The sequence below is a fragment of the Oncorhynchus kisutch genome, linkage group LG14, assembly GCF_002021735.2.
Source record: "Oncorhynchus kisutch isolate 150728-3 linkage group LG14, Okis_V2, whole genome shotgun sequence".
Taxonomy (NCBI): domain Eukaryota; kingdom Metazoa; phylum Chordata; class Actinopteri; order Salmoniformes; family Salmonidae; genus Oncorhynchus; species Oncorhynchus kisutch.
Window position 1 is genome coordinate 33,381,909 of NC_034187.2, and position 16,424 is coordinate 33,398,332.

Sequence of the window (16,424 nt, forward strand, 5' to 3'; positions counted from 1 at the left end):
ATCCTCTCCCTCTTGTTTTTCTCCTTTTCACTTTCTCCCACTCCCCTCTTGCTGCGTTTCGCCTCTCTTTCCCTCTCCATCCTTCCGCCTCTCCCTCCCTTTCTGCTTTCCCATCGTTCTCTGCGGCAACAGGTTTTTTTTTTCCCCCAGCGAAGGTGCCCGAGAGCAAGATAAATGCGCTGTGCCTTTTTTGATAGCAGCACATGCATACATTAAGTGTGATTAAACAGCCTGCGTTCCCTCCATCAAGGGTTTCCTAATGGCCTTTTCTTTATTACATGAATTTGTAATAATGGACTAGCCCCACAGTCGAACTCCACTTTCTTGTTGTTGTTGATGTTTTTTATTACATTATTCTCGTCAGCACTGGCGCTGGGATTTTTGTTGTATGTGGGGCGATGTAGGTTGTGGATGCAGTAGGGAGAAATAGCACTTTACGGAACTGAAGCGATATACTCCGACACGAGGTGGCAATGTCACCATGTTAGCTACCGATTGTGTTGAATTCTTTGAAGTAACAGAAAGTACCCAATGATACCACATTATTTCCTTGGAAATACCCAGCAAATCCCATCGTAAAACAGTACTGTCAAATAAAGTGCTGCCAAGAAAACAGTCTATAACAGGCAGGATTTGATGGATATCAGTGTATGTTGTTGTCTGTGAGCCATGTTTATTCCTGTGAGCCCAGGCCCATAGAGGGATTACATATGTATCATCACACATGCTCTATGACTAATTACATCTCTGAGATGATAAACCTCCCAATAATCTCAAACCCATCCCTCCTTCTGCCTGGTTTGTCACTGTCACACATCCAATACATTGTTGTCCTCCTCTGCTTGGGGAAGTTCAGCTCTTTTGACTGACTGACACAAATCCGGATTGAGAGTTTGCTTTGTTTTTTTTGTCCTTGTGATCACAGTGTTGAGATGAATGTAGGATGTAGGATTGCCCTCCAGACAGAAAGGCAATTACTATGACCTTGTCAGTGTGGCATTTTAACACAAAGCTACCCCCACTACTGCTACTACTACTACTATTACTGTCAACCCTTTACTCCATGTTCCTTAAAATACCCTTTCTAGTCTGCTCTATTCTCTCGCCACTTCAAGGAAATGATCCACAACAGATGAGGGGATCTTCTGTACTCCTACCCCTCTCTCTCTCTCTCTCTCTCTCACTCCCCCCTCTGCCACTTCTCTCACTCTCCTTTTCCTGTTCTCTCGTTATCCAAGGGATTATTTGGACCAGCAGGAAGTAGAGATGTTCCAACTGCTATCCATCCTGGTGCGATGTCTGTTGAGTACAGGGCTGGTACAGAGCTAGCATTGTACAGGGCACAGGGTATGGAGCGGTGACAGTGACCGTCTGTCTGCTGTGTGAGACGCTGGTTCAGCAGGTTGCTGATAAGCCCTCTGATGTCCTCCCAACACGCCGTGATGCGACGAGGCAAGGAGAAAAGAACGGGATTGATTTCAGCCGTCGCCATAGCAACAAATAACATGATCCTTTCCAGAAGCACACCTTAATTAGTTAAATTATGACTTCATGGGGAGAGGAGGGAAGGAGGGAAGAGGGCTGAGGAGAGGAGGGGTGAGGGATTTGCAAGGGATGAGAGGAAGGATACGAGGATGAAACAGCTTTCTATTCGGCTGTGACTCACACACACTTGCTTTTTTCTACGAAATGCGCCCATACATTTTCAGGATGATGGTTTATACAGTACTGAAACATATGGGTATATCCTCTACCTGGCATGGCCTTATAGCTTTGAAATAGAGGCAGAAAGTATAATCTATTACGGAGTCTTTTCTACTACCATGTCAAAAGCCAACTAATTGCTCTCCACACCATGTAGCTGTGTCCAGTCTTTCCTCTCTAACCAGCTCTTGTCTCTCTCTCTCTGTGTCCCAGACAGGGCAGCTACCCAGGCCCTGGCATAAACCAGATTGTGCCCCCCATCAACCAGCCACAGGGCAACAACTCAGGCATGGGCACGCCACAGGGTCCACCCTACAATATGCCACCTTCAGGTAAGACCTGGGCAGGCCAACAAGGTACCCAACAGCAACCAAAGTAATGAACAATTGTCTAAAATGGTTGTGAGATTAAGTTGAGTCTTCTATAGCCTTCAGTTTGACAGACTTCCAACAACAAATCAAATCAAATGTTATGTATCACATGCGTTGAATACAACTGGTGTAGACTTTACAGTTAAAGGCTTGCTGACAAACCTTTTTCCAATGATGCAGAGCAAAAAAATTATATAAAAAGAATAAAAAATAAATATATACAGTACCAGTCAAATCTACTCATTCAAGGGTCATAGTGAAGAATAATAGTGAACTACAAAATAACACATATGATATCATGTATTAACCATTTTTTTTTTCAACAAATCAAAATAGATTTTAGATTTTTCAAAGTAGCCACCCTTGATGAGAGCTTTGCACACTCTTGGCATTCTCTTAGCATTCTCTCAACCAGCTTCATGATGTGGTCACCTTGAATGCATTTCAATTAACAGGTGTGCCTTGTTAAAAGTTAATTGTGGAATTTCTTTGCTTCTTAATGCGTTTGAGCCAATCAGTTGTGTTGTGACAAGGTAAGTGTGGTATACTATGGCAAGAACAGCTCAAATAAGAAGAAAAAACAACAGTCCGTCATTACTTTAAGACATGAAGGTCAGTCAATCAGGAACATTTCAATAACTTTAAACGTTTCTTCAAGTGCAGAAACCATCAAGGGCTATGATGAAACTGGCTCTCATGAGGACCGCCACAGGAAAGGAAGACCCAGAGTTACCTCTGCTGCAGAGGATAAACTAGAGTTACCAGCCTCAGAAATTGCAGCCCAAATAAATGCTTCACAGAGTTCAAGTAACAGACATCTCAACATCTACTGTTCAGAGGAGACTGCGTGAATCAGGCCTCATGGTTGAATTGTTGAAAAGAAACCACCACTAAAGGACACCATTAACTAGAGACTTGCTTGTGCCAAGAAATACGTGCAAATGGACATTAGACCAGCGAGTAAAAATGTGAGTTTTTTGGTTCCAACCGCCGTGTCTTTGTGAGATGCAGAGTAGGTGAACGGATGATCTCCGCATGTGAGGTTCCCACCATGAAGCATGGAGGAGGAGGTGTGATGGTTTGGGGGTACTTTGCTGGTGACACTGTCAGTGATTTATTTAGAATTGAAGGCACACTTAACCAGCATGGCTACCACAGCATTCTGCAGCGATATGCCGTCCCATCTGGTTTGCGCTTATCATTTGTTTTTCAACAGGACAATGACCCACACCTCCAGGCTGTGTAAGGGCTATTTGACCAAGAAGGAGAGTGATGGAGTGTCTCCCGAGTGACGCAGCGGTCTAAGGCACTGCTTCGCAGTGCTAGAGGCATCAATACAGACCCTGGTTCAATACTGGGCTGTGTCACATACCGGTCGTGATCGGAGTCACATAGGGCGGGCGTTGTCTGGGTTCGGGGAGGGTTTGGCCAGGGTAGGTCGTCATTGTAAATGAGAATTTGTTCTTAACTGACTTGCCTAGTTAAATAAAGGTTAAATAAAAAATATATACTGTGCCTTCGGAAAGTATTGAGACCCCTGGACTTTTTCCATATTTTGTTACATTACAGCCATATTTTCTATAATGGATTAAAGGAAAAGAACGCAGCAATCTACACACAATACCCCATAATGACACAACGAAAACATTTTGCAAATGTATAAAAAATAAAAAACACATACCTTATTTACATCAGTATTCAGACCCATTGCTATAAGACACGAAGTTGAGCTCAGGTGTATCCTGTTTCCATTGATCATCCTTGAGATGTTTCTACAACTTCATTGGAGTCCACCTGTGGTAAATTTAATTGATTGGACATAATTTGGAAAGGCACACATCTGTCTATATAAGGTCCCACAGTTGTCAGAGCAAAAACCAAGCCACGAGGTCAAAGGAATTATCCGTAGAGCTCCAAGACAGGGTTGTGTCAAGGCACAGATCTGGGGAAGGGTACCAAAAACCTTCTGCAGTATTGAAGGTCCCCAACAACACAGTGGCCTCCATCATTCTTAAATGGAAGAAGTTTGGAACCACCCAGACTCCTAGAGACTTCCTAGAGCTGGTCGCCTGGCCAAACTGAGCAATTGGGGGAGAAGGGCCTTGGTCAGGGAGGTGAACAAGAACATGATGGTCACTCTGACAGAGCTATAGAGTTCCTCTGTGGAGATGGAAGAACCTTCCAGAATGACAACCATCTCTGCAGCACTCCACCAATCAGGCCTTTATGGTAGAGTGGCCAAACGGAAGCCACTCCTCAGTAAAAGGCACATGACAGCCCTCTTGGAGTTTGCCAAAAGGAACCTAAAGACTCTCAGACCATGAGAAGCAAGATTTTCTGATCTGATGAAAAGATTGAACACTTTGGCCTGAATGCCAAGTGCCACATTTGGAAGAAACCTGGCACTATCCCTATGATGAAGCATTGTGGTGGGAGCATCATGCTGTCAGGATCGAGGGGAAGATGAACGGAGCAAAGTACAGAGAGGTCCTTGATGAAAACCTGCTCCAGAGAGCTCAGGACCACTACCCTAAGCACACAGCCAAGACAACGCAGGAGTGGCTTCAGGACAGATCTCCGAATGAACTTGAGTGGCCTGGCCAGAGCCCAGACTTGAACCCGATCTAGCATCTCTGGAGAGACCTCAAAATAGCTGTGCAGCGATGCTCCCCATCCAACCTGACAGAGCTTGAGTGGATCTGCAGAGAAGAATGGGAGTAACTCCCCAAATACAGGTGTGCCAAGCTTGTAGCGTCATCCCCAAGAAGACTTGAGGCTGTCATCGCTGCCAAAGGTGCTTTAAAAAAGTACTGAATAAAGGGTCTGAATACTTATGTAAATGTGATATTTCTGTATTTTTATTTTGTATACAGAGCTGGTTACTGTTCTGAAGAGGTTTTATTTCCTGCAGACAGCTCTGTTCTGTTATTTTTCTTGTTCCGTTGGCCCTCCTGAGAACAGATTAATGCAGTGTGCCCCTTTCTCCTGCTCTCTCTTGCCCTTCACCCCTCCACATTGTGCTAAACACACCTCGGAGAATGCAAGGCTCTATATGAAAAGAGCTTTCTGCTCAGCCTTACAAAACTAAATATCAGGCTGCATGACATTTGGAAGACTTCAAATGAATTAGAGTGCCAAGGTTCTTAAAAACTCATCTCAGCTGCCCCTGGGGTTGGTAAAAAGCTATTAGTTTCACATAGTGCTGAGCGCCGAGCTGAGAAATAAAGGGACAAACCTTGGGACTCTTGGCATGTAGGGACACTTTCTTCTCAATAGGAAAATGCTTATTCAGTCCACACTCGGAAAGTAGTCTTCAAGATATTATTCATTTCGACCAAGAACTTTTGAAAGATGTTACCTAAGATATCAAAAATGTTAATATCATCTTTACGTCTACCAGTTCATAAACATTGCGAGAGCAGAATTTAGCAGAATTTATATTTGTGGTGCTGAAATACCTATTCAATGTTAGACAAAAGCGTAAGATATATAGTCAGCAAGGCCGAGAGAGTGCAATGGCTTTTCATTTAAAGGCTCATTTTTTTTTTCTCAAGCATTGCCTTCTTCATTTTTATTAGTTTATTTTGCCTTTATTCCTTTTGAGAAGAATCCCTGGAAGAGGACCTTGGAGATAGAAAGGACGTGTTCCATCTCCCCAGAGAGACAGACATTTTGATAATAGTTTCTCCATTATCCAGAACTGTTCTTTGGCTTCAGAACAGCTCATCATTTGGCTCTGTGTGCGCGTATTTCAGAGACAAGATGTAACACAATGGCTACAATGACTAATACCCCCATCGACTCCTTATGTACATGCTATGTGAAGATTGCTCCTCATACACTAGGCCAGTGGTTCCCAAACTTCTTCAGTTACTGTCGCACAAACTGAATTTAGCTCTGCCCGGAGTAGCCCTGAAGTACCCACTCATGTACATTTAACCAGTAGACCTATGGTCTCATCAGTCTTCTCAAGTACCCCCTGTGGATAGACCAAGTACCCCCAGGTGTGAACATCCATTCATTATGCACTCATATGTTTCATTCAAAAGTTTGTCTGGTGCACTCATGATGCACCAATGCCAGAACAGAGTAGAGTCCTTATTTTCCCAGAGGGGCAATTCACTCATGAGGCACCAATGCCTTTTAAATGAACTGTCCACTGCAAATCTGACCTTTAAAAGGGAATGTTCTGATTAACTTATGCCCAAATAATGTTGTTGACTCGTTCTATACTCGCGTATTTGTGGTCAAAGCATAAATTGGAGAGAAAAACACAAAAAAACACCTCAAACTTGTATCTCAAACAGACCGTTTATTTTTATTTTTTGCTATTTCCTCATAGAGTATGATGTCATACTCCTGTGGAGGATGAGCTGGCCATCAGCGGTCTAGAGGAGGATGAGCTGGCCAATCAGCGATCTATATTTTTTATGACCGGTATACGCCCACACCATTCTGTTGTTGTGGTACGCCCACTCCATTTCAACACAGAAAAGCAGCTTTTTAAACATACTTAAATAAAACATTTTGGAAGGAAAACTTTCACTCGTACTGTAAGTAATAACAGGTCAAATTTCATAGAAATCTGTAAACACTGGAAATTTACTTTAAAATGTGTGAAAATCTTTAATTGATTCTTCCCTCCATTTTCTTCTGTGTAGGGCCCATCGGGATGGCTGGGGATGGGATGGTGACTCCTGTTGGGAAGCAAAAAATGGATGGCAAGGAGGAGAGCATGCCCACCAATGAACCTCCCAGACCCAAGGTACAACCTCTCTCTCGCTCTCACTCACTCACTAATGAACCAAAGGCATCTGATCAGCATATGCTGCATTAGCATATGCTGCATATGTTTTCTTGCCATGTTTAATAATTTGTTCAACACTTACAGTTCATAACGTCCTCTTGATTTGTTTTTGTCATCATCTCTGTTCCTTTTGATGTTTTGGCAGCTATAACTGCAAAGAGGTTGTTTAGAATCCTGCACACATCCACACACACTGTGCTTTCACTCCTCGCCACAGCCCAACCCACTATAATGCTGACTGCTCACTTCTCCCAAATGAAGCTCAGCTCAGCAACAGCTTTGCACTTTGGCTCTTTCCATTCCTGCCTTTTGGTTTTGCCCCCATCATTTCTATGAAAAGCCCAGTCTTTGTTGATAGTAGTGGTGGGTGTTGAATTATTGAAGGCAGTCTGAGCTGTGTGAAGACCCCCAGAGCTCCCTTAAGAGATGATGTGTCTGTACTCGGTAGTAACAAGACAAGGCCTTAGTCTCCCTGCCCTGGCAGACGAGAGAGAGTGAGAGAGAGAGAGAGAGAGAGAGACCAGGGGAACCAGAGGCTTTCTACGAGAGAGAGATGGTTCTGCTGACATATGCAATCTGTCACTGAAACGCTCAAACACATACCTACCTGTACACAGAGCACTTGTTCCCTGCATTCTGAGTGGTCTTTCTTGCTGTGTCTCTCTTACTGGTTTGCTGAGTGTTTTTGATGCATGCAGCTAATCGCAAAGGGGCCTTTTAGAACATACTCACTTTTTGTTCACACACGGTAGTGTTTGGGGTGAAGGAATGGGTGAGGAAAGAACAGAGCAATACGAAAAACAGAATCCATTTCACTCTGTCTCCACCACTAACACTCACCACAGGGCTCTCTCCCTCTCTCTGTGTATGTTACAGGATGGCTACAGTGGATCCCAGTGTGTCTCCCAGCCCACCACCCCTGGTGCCATGCCTGTCCCCTCTCCCCTGTCCCCCAGCCCAGCCAGCCTGTCCTCCTACCATGGGGATGACAGTGACAGCATCAGCAGCCCCGTCTGGCCAAAGACTCCCTCCAGCCCTGTATGTGACACTCTTCCTTTACATTCCAACCAATATCTTCCAGTGTTTTATTTGTTGTTCTTTTTTATCTTCAGTATGATGACTGATGTGAGTAGTTGTGCCAGTTTGCAAGGTTGGAGCTAATTCCATATATCTCTCCATCTCTTCCGAACTCAGAAGCCCAACTCTTCCACCATGACTAACGAGCAAATCACACGTCTGTATGATATGGGTGGGGAGCCGGAGAGGCGTGGCTGGGTGGACCGCTACCTGTCCTTTATGGAGGAGAGGGGTACACCTGTTCCCCACCTCCCTGCCGTGGGCAAGAAGCCCCTGGACCTCTACAGACTGTACATGGTGGTCAAGGAGATAGGGGGCCTGGCCATGGTGAGATACAACCACTGAGTTCATTTCATTGTGTCTTACAGGACTGATAGACACTGCGAAGTGTTTTTCTCATGTATTGCAGGACAGAAATAATGTTGCGCTATACACTTTTGATGTGTTTGATTAGACTCGTCAACATCACTTATCTGGTAGTCGCTTTGAAGTGGGACAAAGCAACTGGTTAGCCGTTACAAGCCAGGGTACATACAGCGGACTAACATGCCATTGTATTAATGCTCTGTCTCCTGTCTCCTGTCTCTTGTCTCCCCATCCCCCCTCTCCTCCCTACCATCCTCTCCCCTCCAGGTGAACAAGAACAAGAAGTGGCGAGAGCTATCCACTAGTCTGAGTGTTGGTACCTCCAGTAGCTCCGCCAGCTCTCTGAAGAAGCAGTACATCCAGTACCTGTTTGCCTATGAGTGTAAGGTGGAGCGGGGAGAGGACCAGCCGGCCGACAGCAACACTGGGACTGGGGGAGACAACAGGAAGCAGGCCAAGTTGCAGCCGCCCTCTCCTGGTAATGACCGGTACTTATGATGATGATGACGGTGGTGGTGGGGGTGATAATGATGTTGCATAGACTAATTTTGGCATGTATTTGGAAGATTGAGACTTTTCATGCAAGCAGTGTGTACGGACGTAAAGGTTTGTGTGCCTTTTCGTGGACTGATAATGTGTCTCGCAAGAAAATAAAAACAAGGTTTCCTGAGGTCCCCCTGATATTATCACCAGTTATAATACCTCTAGATATATGGCTGGATTTGATTACAGCATTAGAAAGGTTAAGTAATAGGTAATAGGTAATGTTACTATGCTATTTATAAGACAAAGTATTTGTTTTTTACATGTTGTCCCTGACACTGTGTTTCTAAGCACAATTACTGCGCTCAGCTAAGGAGAGAGAGCTGGAGCATAAAGGTTGCGCCTCTAATTCAGAGCGTTGATGAGAAAAGGGACCCTGACTTTTAAATAGAACACCAGCGCCTCACCTGCGTGAGTCACACCAGATTGCTTTTGCTAAGAGGGTGGAGAAGAGCACCTGCCTTCACCACACAAGCACACCACACCCACGCAGATGTAAAGGACATTACACTGCTTGCTTAGTGAGTGTCACTTCATTCTGATTCGTCCAACACTGAGGCTCAAACCCAGGACCTTGTCTTTCTCTAGCACACATGACCACCCTCCCAAAGTGTCTTTCCAGTCCCGCCACGTGAAAAGCTAGCTATACGGTGGCGCAAGTGGGGACTCTTCAGGCTGAGGTGTAAGTTTCACACATCAAATCAAATCAAATCAAATCAAATCAAATTTATTTATATAGCCCTTCGTACATCAGCTGATATCTCAAAGTGCTGTACAGAAACCCAGCCTAAAACCCCAAACAGCAAGCAATGCAGGTGGAGAAGCACGGTGGCTAGGAAAAACTCCCTAGAAAGGCCAATACCTAGGAAGAAACCTAGAGAGGAACCAGGCTATGTGGGGTGGCCAGTCCTCTTCTGGCTGTGCCGGGTGGAGATTATAACAGAACATGGTCAAGATGTTCAATGTTCATAAATGACCAGCATGGTCGAATAATAATAAGGCAGAACAGTTGAAACTAGAGCAGCAGCACAGTCAGGTGGAAGTTGAAACTGGAGCAGCAGCATGGCCAGGTAGACTGGGGACAGCAAGGAGTCATCATGTCAGGTAGTCCTGGGGCATGGTCCTAGGGCTCAGGTCAGTTGAAACTGGAACAGCAGCATGGCCAGGTGGACTGGGGACAGCAAGGAGTCATCATGTCAGGTAGTCCTGGGGCATGGTCCTAGGGCTCAGGTCCTCCGAGAGAGAGAAAGAAAGAGAGAAGGAGAGAATTAGAGAACGCACACTTAGATTCACACAGGACACCGAATAGGACAGGAGAAGTACTCCAGATATAACAAACTGACCCCAGCCCCCCGACACATAAACTACTGCAGCATAAATACTGGAGGCTGAGACATCCCCATGTGTTACACAGACACACACCTACTCTTGCATATGTCTGCATCCCAGCCTCTTAGCCACTTGATGGAGACATAACCTTCCGATATGAATATTTACCTTCATTTTGAGCCAGGTCAGTGCGTCTACACTGAACCAAAATAGAAACGCAACATGAAACAATTTCTAAGCTTTTACTGAGTTACAGTTCATATAAGGATTGAAATAAATGTATTAGGGCCTCATCTATGGATTTCACATGACTGGGAATACAGATATGCATCTGTTGGTTACAGATGCACTACATGACCAAAAGTCATCTCATTCCAAAATCATGGGAATTAATATGGAGTTGGTCCCTCCTTTGCTGCTATAACAGGCTCCACTCTTCTGGGAATGCTTTCCACTAGATGTTGGAACCTTGCCGCGGGTTGATCAGGCTGTTGATTGTGGCCTGTGGAATGTTGTCGCACTCATTGGCTGTGTGAAGTTGCTGGATATTGATGGGAACTGGAACACACTGTCATACACGTCAATACGGAGCATCCCAAACATGCTCAATGGGTGACATGTCTGGTGAGTATGCAGACCATAGAAGAACTGGGATATTTTCAGCTTCCTGGAATTTTCTACAGATCCTTGCGACATGGGGCTGTGCAACATGAAATGGCACGACAATGGGCTTCAGGATCTTGTCACGGTATATCTGTGCATTCAAATGGCCATCAATAAAATGCAATTGTGTTTGTTGTCCGTAGCTTATGCCTGCCCATACCATAACCTCACTGCCACCATGGGGATGTATGTACACAACATTGACATCAGTAAACCGTTCGCCCACACAATGCCATACATGCTGTCTGCCATCTGCCTGGTACTGTTGAAACCGGGATTCATCCGTGAAGGGCACATTTCTCCAGCGTCCCAGTGGCCATCGAAGGTGAGCATTTTCCCACTGAAGTCAGTTACGACGCGTAACTGCAGTCAGGTCAAGACCCTGTTGAGGACGACGAGCACGCAGATGAGCTTCCCTGCGACGGTTTCTTACAGTTTGTGCAGAAATGATTCAGTTGTGCAATCCCAAAGTTTCCTTAGCTGTCTGGGTGGCTGATCTCAGACAATCTGCAGATGAAGAAGCCGGATGTGGAGGTCCTGGGCTGGTGTGGTTATACGTGATGTGCGGTTGTGAGGCCGGTTGGACGTACTACCAAATTCTCTAAAACGATGTTGGATGCGGCTTATGGTAGAGAAAAGAACATTCAATTATCTGGCAACAGCTCCGGTGGACATTCTTGCCATCAGCATGACAATAGCACACCCCCTCAAAACTTGAGACATCTGTGGCATTGCTTTGTGTGACAAAACTACACATTTTAGAGTGGCCTTTTATTGTGCCCAGCACAAGGTGCACCTGTGATATGATCATGTTTTTTAATCAGCTTCATGATATGCCACACCTGTCAGGTGGATGGATTATCTTGTCAAAAGAGAAACGCTCACTAACATTTGTGCAAATCATTTGAGAGAAATATGTTTTTTGTGCATATGAATGATTTCTAGGATCTTTCATTTCAGTTCATAAAACATGGTACCAAAACTTTCAGTGTTACGTTTATATTTTTGCTCAGCATATTTAATGGAAGTAGAACATACACTGAAATTGAATAAAATATTTATCAGTTTTATATCACACAATTTCGAATCTGAAATCTTTTGGACAGAGCAATGTTGAGGGAATCCTATTTGAGTCAGAAAAGGATACGCATATGATAGGTAATATGTACAAAAACCTTGCAGAGATCCTATCCAACTGACAATCTCTTAGAAAAAAAATATAAACTATTGAAACCAAGACTTAAAAATAACTGATATTGTCACAAGATGGAGCGTTGGAACATAACTAACAAAATTACAGTTAATTAAAGTTAACTTAATCCAGTATAAACTAATGTACTGAATTTATTATTGATTCACTAATGAATGCATTCTGGGAGTGCTATAACGTCCAAAAGTGGTGAGATACCAATGGGTTGGACTCATTTAAAAAAAAAAAATGAAAAAATGAGGGCTTCAGAGTGAAACAAAATAGCACTATTTAAAGTCATATGGGATAAAGTATTACAAGCACTAGAGATATCCAAAGGATGAAAAATGTGTTGTTGTTTTTTTATAATTAGACAAACAAGATATGTACGGTGGGATACATGTTGGTCTGAACAAGTATGACGCCATTAATGTTTGTTGCAGTGATGGAAAAAGGTACCTAATTTTCATACTTGAGTTAAAGTAAAGACACCTTAAAAGAAAATGACTCAGTAAAAGTCACCCAGTAAAATACTACTTGAGTAAAAGTCTAAAAGTATTTGGTTTTAAATGTACTTAAGTATCAAAAGTAAAAGTATAAATCATTTTAAATGTCTTTATATTAACCAAACCAGAAGACACAATTTTCTTGTTTTTTGGATAGCCAGGGTCACAGTTCAACACTCAGACATAATTTACAAACAAAGACTTTTGTGTTTAGTGAGTCTGCCAGATTGGAGGCAGTAGGGATGACCATGGATGTTCTCTTGATAAGTGCGCGAATTAGACACATTTTCCTGTCCTGCTAAGCAATCAAAATGTAACTAGTAATTTTGCGTGTCAGGGAAAATGTAAGGTGTAAAAAGTTCATTATTTTCTTTAAGAATGTAGTGGAGTAAAAGTAAAAGTAGTCAAAAATATAAATAGTAAAGTAAAGGACAGATGCCCCAAAAAACTGCTTAAGTACTTTACACCACTGGTTTGTTGAAATGTATGTACGTCTGAAGCTCGTTGGTTTCCATCCTATTGTTGACACAATTTCATGCCAATATTCTAAAATCTGCAGAAAAACAACAAAATGTTCCCACCTGAGATGTGTTACCTTCAAATTGACCTGATGCGGTTAAAAGGTTTTGCGAGATGAAGTAGAGCACAAAATGTACTTTTTCGCTTAAGTTTTCATGTACCGCATAAAAATCTAAAGTTCATTGCGCTTCTATTGTATTTTGAACTCTACGGATAGTTCTGTCACAAACTGTTGTTATAAATGGCACATGTGCCGACTCTGGTCCTGGTATGTGTACTTTAGCCAACAGCTAGCAGATACAGTGCGGGTAGACTAGTCTACATGATGAGATTATTATGGATATGATCACATTTTATTGGTCACATACACATATTTAGCAGATGTTATTGCGGGTGTAGCGAAACGCTTGTGTTCCTAGCTCCAACAGTACAGTAGTATATAACAATTTACAACAATACACACATCTAAAAGTAAAAGAATGGAACTAAGAAATATATAAATATTAGGGCGAGCAATGTCTGAGTGGCATAGACTAAAACACAGTAGAATACAGTTTATACAGCTGAAGTCGGAAGTTTACATACCATACCTTAGCCAAATACATTTAAACTCTATTTTTCACAATTCCTGACATTTAATATGAGTAAAAATCCCTGTCTTAGGTCAGTTAGGATCACCATTTTATTTTAAGAATATGAAATGTCAGAATAATAGTAGAGAATTATTTATTTCAGCTTTTATTTCTTTCATCACATTCCCAGTGGGTCAGAAGTTTACTTACACTCAATTGGTATTTGGTAGCATTGCCTTTAAATTGTTTAACTTGGGTCAAACGTTGGGTGCATTTTGGCCCATTCCTCCTGACAGAGCTGGTGTAACTGAGTCAGGTTTGTAGGTCTCCTTGCTCACACATGCCTTTTCAGTTCTGCCCACACATTTTCTATGGGATTGAGGTCAGGGCTTTGTGATGGCCACTCCAATACCTTGACTTTTTTTGATCTTAAGCCATTTTGCCACAACTTTGGAAGTATGCTTGGGGTCATTGTCCATTTGGAAGACCCATTTGCGACCAAGCTTTAACTTCCTGACTGATGTCTTGAGATGTTGCTTCAATATTTCCACCAAATTTTCCTGCCTCATGGTGCCATCTATTTTGTGAAGTGCATCAGTCCCTCCTGCAGCAAAGCACCCCGACAACATGATGCTGCCACCCCCGTGCTTCACGGTTGGGATGGGTGTTCTTTGGCTTGCAAGCCTCCCCCTTTTTCCTCCAAACATAATGATGGTCATTATGGCCAAACAGTTCTATTTTTGTTTCATCAGACCAGAGGACATTTCTCCAAAAAGTATGATCTTTGTCCCCATGTGCAGTTGCAAACCGCAGTCTGGCTTTTTATGGCGGTTTTGGAGCAGTGGCTTCTTCCTTGCTAAGAGGCCTTTCAGGTTATGTTGATATAGGTCTTGTTTTCTCCAGCATCTTCACAAGGTTATTTGCTGTTGTTCTGGGATTGATTTGCACTTTTCGCACCAAAGTACATTAATCTCTAGGAGACAGAACGCGTCTCCTTCCTGAGCGGTATGATGGCTGCTTGGCCCCATGGTGTTTATACTTGTGTACTATTGTTTGTACAGATGAACGTGGCACCTTCAGGTGTTTGGAAATTGCTCCCAAGGATGAACCAGACTAACCCTAACCAGGTCTACAATTTATTTTCTAAGGCCTTGGCTGATTTCTTTTGATTTTCCCATGATGTCAAGCAAAGAGGCACTGAGTTTGAAGATAGGCTTTGAAATACATCCACAGGTACACCTCCAATTGACTCAAATTATGCCAATTAGCCTATCAGAAGCTTCTAAAGCCATGACATAATTTTCTGGAATTTTCCAAGCTGTTTAAAGGCACAGTCAACTTAGTGTATGTAAACTTCTGACTCACTGGAATTGTGATACAGTGAATTATAAGTTAAATAATCTGTCTGTAAAAAATTGTTGGGGAAATGACTTGTGTCATGCACAAAGTAGATATCCTAACAGACTTGCCAAAAGTATAGTTTGTTAACAAGACATTTGTGGAGGGGTAGAAAATGAGTTTTATTGACTCCAACCTAAGTATTTGTAAACTTCCGACTTCAACTGTTCGTATGAAATGAGTAAAACAGTATGTAAACACAATTAAAGTGACTAGTGTTCCATTATTAAAGTGGCCAGTGATTCCATGTCTATGTATATGGGGCAGCAGCCTCTAAGATGCAGGGTTGAGTAACCGGGTGGTAGCCGGCTAGTGATGGCTATTTAACAGTCTGATGACCTTGAGATAGAAGCTGTTTTTCAGTCTCTCAGTCCCAGCTTTTTTTTTTTTTTTTACTTCAAACAGCTGAAAATACAATATTTTGGTTATGATAAATATATTTCACAGCTGTTTAGATAGTTCAATGATTATGATTGGTTGAAGTGGACAGAGAATAGTCTCCATACTTTGCTCTAACACAGGAGAGACCTCATATTGCCCTGTATATCTGTCTGTCTGTCTCTTGACACCCACTATCCCTCTATCTATCCACTCATCCACTCTGCTGCTCCCAGGTGCCTGCTTGGCTGGCTGCTTCACTGACTCACGCTATATATAGCTGACGGCTAGGTGATGATGTTCCAGAGTAGGGAGAGCTGTTGAGCAGCCAAGATGAGAGGGGGGGGGGGGGGATTTCCCCTGAGAATGATTAATGAGGGTGGAGTCATGGATATAAACAACGCTGACCTCCAGTCAACCTCTATTCACACTCACACGAAGCCTATGAGCCAGCGCTTTCTGTCTTATGTCATCCACCTCTACACACCTACACACTAACACACATCTCTCCCTCTAAATGTAGAGTAGAGGGCACTTGAGTTCACGCTCTGTAAATGTCTCCTCCCGCCCACTCTCCCTCCCAGTGTTGCCCTGCCTGTCTTTCTGCCTGCCTCCCAGTGTTTTTCTGTCTGCCAGCCTGTCTGTCTGCCTGTCTACCAGCTGGGATGGGAATGCTGCTAAAACCTTTACCTGCAGTGGGCTAAATCAGTGTCACACATAGTGTTGCTTGGTAGTCTTAAACAAATCTACTTTGATACAAAAGTAGACATCTCACACATGGTTATGGGCTTAAAAAAAAGACACATGTACCATGTCAGATATAGAGTTGAAATGTGTTCAATTTTGAGTTTGTATCCCAATAGTGCACTTTTATATCACAGAAGACTTAAATATAACAAAACCATTTGACATAGGAACACCAATTAATTATGAAATGAATTATGAAATGATGAAGAATATGAATAACATCCCATAAGGCCACTAGGTCACGTGAGTGCAGGA

General features: G+C 43.0%; 1 protein-coding gene across 4 annotated transcripts in view; it reads left to right on the plus strand.

The window, feature by feature from the left end:
* LOC109903937 (AT-rich interactive domain-containing protein 1B) overlaps nucleotides 1–16,424 on the plus strand; it is a 230,646-nt gene that overhangs the window by 206,449 nt on the left and 7,773 nt on the right. For all 4 annotated transcript variants that reach the window (XM_031788275.1, XM_031788277.1, XM_031788276.1 and 1 more), the window contains 5 exons: nucleotides 1,918–2,036; nucleotides 6,737–6,840; nucleotides 7,759–7,920; nucleotides 8,077–8,286; nucleotides 8,593–8,803. In XM_031788275.1, coding sequence (XP_031644135.1) covers nucleotides 1,918–2,036; nucleotides 6,737–6,840; nucleotides 7,759–7,920; nucleotides 8,077–8,286; nucleotides 8,593–8,803 — 806 coding nt within the window. The remainder of the gene's footprint in view (nucleotides 1–1,917; nucleotides 2,037–6,736; nucleotides 6,841–7,758; nucleotides 7,921–8,076; nucleotides 8,287–8,592; nucleotides 8,804–16,424) is intronic.